Here is a 2649-nt window from a genome sequence, read left to right as displayed (position 1 = left end):
CTATTTTTGAATAAAATTTTAATAGCTTCCTGAAGGGATGTTAGAAAGTATATACAATCGTAATTAAAAATATAAATAATAATATTATTCAAAAAAATTTTGCTTAAGTATAACGAAGATTAAATTAATAATCTTCACAGACATTTCAAATCGAAGTGTTAAAAAAATAACTTACATAGACTCGTTATCAGGCCTAAATATCATCAGGCTTACCTATTTTAGCAATAATAATAGGAACATAATTTAATACAGTATCTGAAAGAGAAAATATTGAGTGATGGAGACCGTTGGCTCAAGTACAAGGTAGGTGTAAGGCCTATACAAGATACAGGTAGTCAAATTGAGGATCGATCTTACGACCTTCAGTCTCTAGCCAATATATAGCTTGGCGCACGTTCACTTCTTACGATTCTGAGTTTCATTATGCAAATATAAGTAATTTATTTTAAGACTGACTGAATGAGATTTTACTGATTTCAACTTATATAGACTGCATTTATTATTTATATTTGATACTTATTTTCACTAACATTTTTAACGAGCTTTTATTATTTTATGTTACAGTGCAATCTATAATGGATAGGAAGAGAAGTCGGCTATGGAGGTTTTTTACACAGGCTACCGATGAGAAGGCAAAATATGATATTTGCCACTCGCTATATTCAGTAAAAGGTGGCTCAACAACAAATTTAAAAAAACACCTCATAAAAAAACACAGGTCAACTTACGAAAACGTCATTCTATGCTCCATGTCGGATACAATAATTCAAGAAGTTCCTGTGTCATCAACATCAGCAGCAAGTACTGAACATATTAATCATTCAATAGAACTGATATCTCAAACAAATTTAAAACAAACGACGCTGAGTACTTTCCTTAAACGCCCCGTAAGTGTAGTACGGGAAAAAAAAATAAATGACTTAATTTTTAATATGATAGTCAAAGACCTACAGCCTTTTTCTGTCGTTGAAGATACTGGTTTTAAAGAGCTAATTAATTATTTAGAACCTGGTTACAAATTACCTTCAAGGTACACATTTAGTAATACCTTCCTGGACGCTCAGTACCTTGAAGTCCAAAGCAGATTAAAAGAAGAATTGCAGAGTGCAAACTTTGTATCAATTACGACCGATGCTTGGACTTCGCGAGCAGCGACTTCACATCAGGCCGTTACTGCCCATTATATATTAAATTGGGAGCTGAAGTATGCACTATTGGGCTGTTTTGAATGTCATGAGCGACATACAGCCGAATATATAAAGAAGGAATTATGTAACTTGCTGTCCCATTGGAATTTACAAAATAAAATATTTGTCTGCGTAACAGACAATGCAGCAAATATGAAAGCAGCCATACGGTTGGCCAATTTTGAACATTTGCCTTGTGTCGCGCATACGCTTAATTTAATTGTGCGTGCGGGACTTCAGGGCGCTGAACTAGATTGCCTCATAAAAAAAATAAAAACCATCGTGGAGCATTTTCACAGAAGTCCGTTGGCAACGAAAAAATTTGCTGAGGTGCAAAAGCAGCTGAGGCCTGGCGAAAAGCCTCTTAAATTAAAAATGGACATAGTGACCAGATGGAACAGCACCCTGGATATGCTAGAAAGAATGTGTATCCTTCAGGAGCCTCTAGAAGCGGCCCTTGGACTCCTACACAATCCAGTTGCAAATCTGTCAGAAAGTGACTGGCAGGCTCTTCCAGATGTAATTAAAATTTTAAGACCATTTAAGCAGCTAACCGAAGAAATGTCGTCTGAAAATAAGGTTACTGTTTCAATGGTCTTAGCTGCGACTGAAAGTGTAATTAGCATGTTTGAAAATTTAAATTTAAATATTAATACAGAAATTGGAAAAAATCTATCTAATAAAATAATAACAGAATTCAAATACAGGTTCAAAAATTGTTATAGAAACCCAATATTATCTAAAGCAGCACTATTAGACCCGCGGTTTAAGAAGTTGGCATTCAGACTAGCTGATGAATCAAATTATGAGTGTGCTAAAACTCTGCTGAAAACTGAACTTGAAAAATATTTTAATGTTGACAAACAGCAGACAGTGCAATCAAATAAAGTCACGCCAGCAATATTCACTGACACTAACGAGGACTCAATATGGAAAGACTTTGATGCAAGAGTGACATCAAACTCCGTCTCAAACTCAACTGTATCCAGCATCGTCACTATGAGGCAATATTTTGAGGAACGCATTCTTTCTAGGAATGAGTGCCCATTAAAATGGTGGCAGGCGCGGGCATTACTCTACCCCGAACTTTCAATTTTAGCAGAGAAATATTTATCGATCATGGCTACCTCGAGACCATCCGAAAGAACGTTTTCGAAATCGGGGCAAATACAAAGTGAAAAACGTTGTTCCATTCAACCAAAACGAATGGAAAAAGTTTTATTTTTAAACATGAACAAAAGATTACTTCGCTAAAAATAATATGAAATTGTTCTTTCTGTAATGCTTAATTTAATTATTTTTGTAAGTTTTTTAAAATGTGCATAAAATGTTTCATAGTTTTTTTAATTTTTAATGTCCATATATAATTTTCCTAATGTTGTCGAATCGAATGTCATTTAAAACAATGTTAGGAATTGTTATGATCGACCTGAACAAACATAATGCTTTACATATAATATTA

General features: G+C 34.2%; 1 protein-coding gene across 1 annotated transcript; it reads left to right on the top strand.

The window, feature by feature from the left end:
- The first annotated feature begins 749 nt into the window (after positions 1-749).
- Positions 750-2441, top strand: LOC146995460 (E3 SUMO-protein ligase ZBED1-like). The gene is made up of 2 exons (XM_085823119.1): positions 750-1813; positions 1895-2441. Exons 1-2 carry the CDS (start codon positions 750-752, stop codon positions 2439-2441), a joined length of 1611 nt encoding a protein of 536 aa, XP_085679245.1.
- The last annotated feature ends 208 nt before the right edge of the window (positions 2442-2649 follow it).

This window comes from Stegodyphus dumicola, chromosome 9, assembly GCF_044657685.1.
Source record: "Stegodyphus dumicola isolate Sdum_Otavi_A_Nest chromosome 9, ASM4465768v1".
NCBI lineage: Eukaryota > Metazoa > Arthropoda > Arachnida > Araneae > Eresidae > Stegodyphus > Stegodyphus dumicola.
This window is presented reverse-complemented; position numbering and strand designations above follow the sequence as displayed.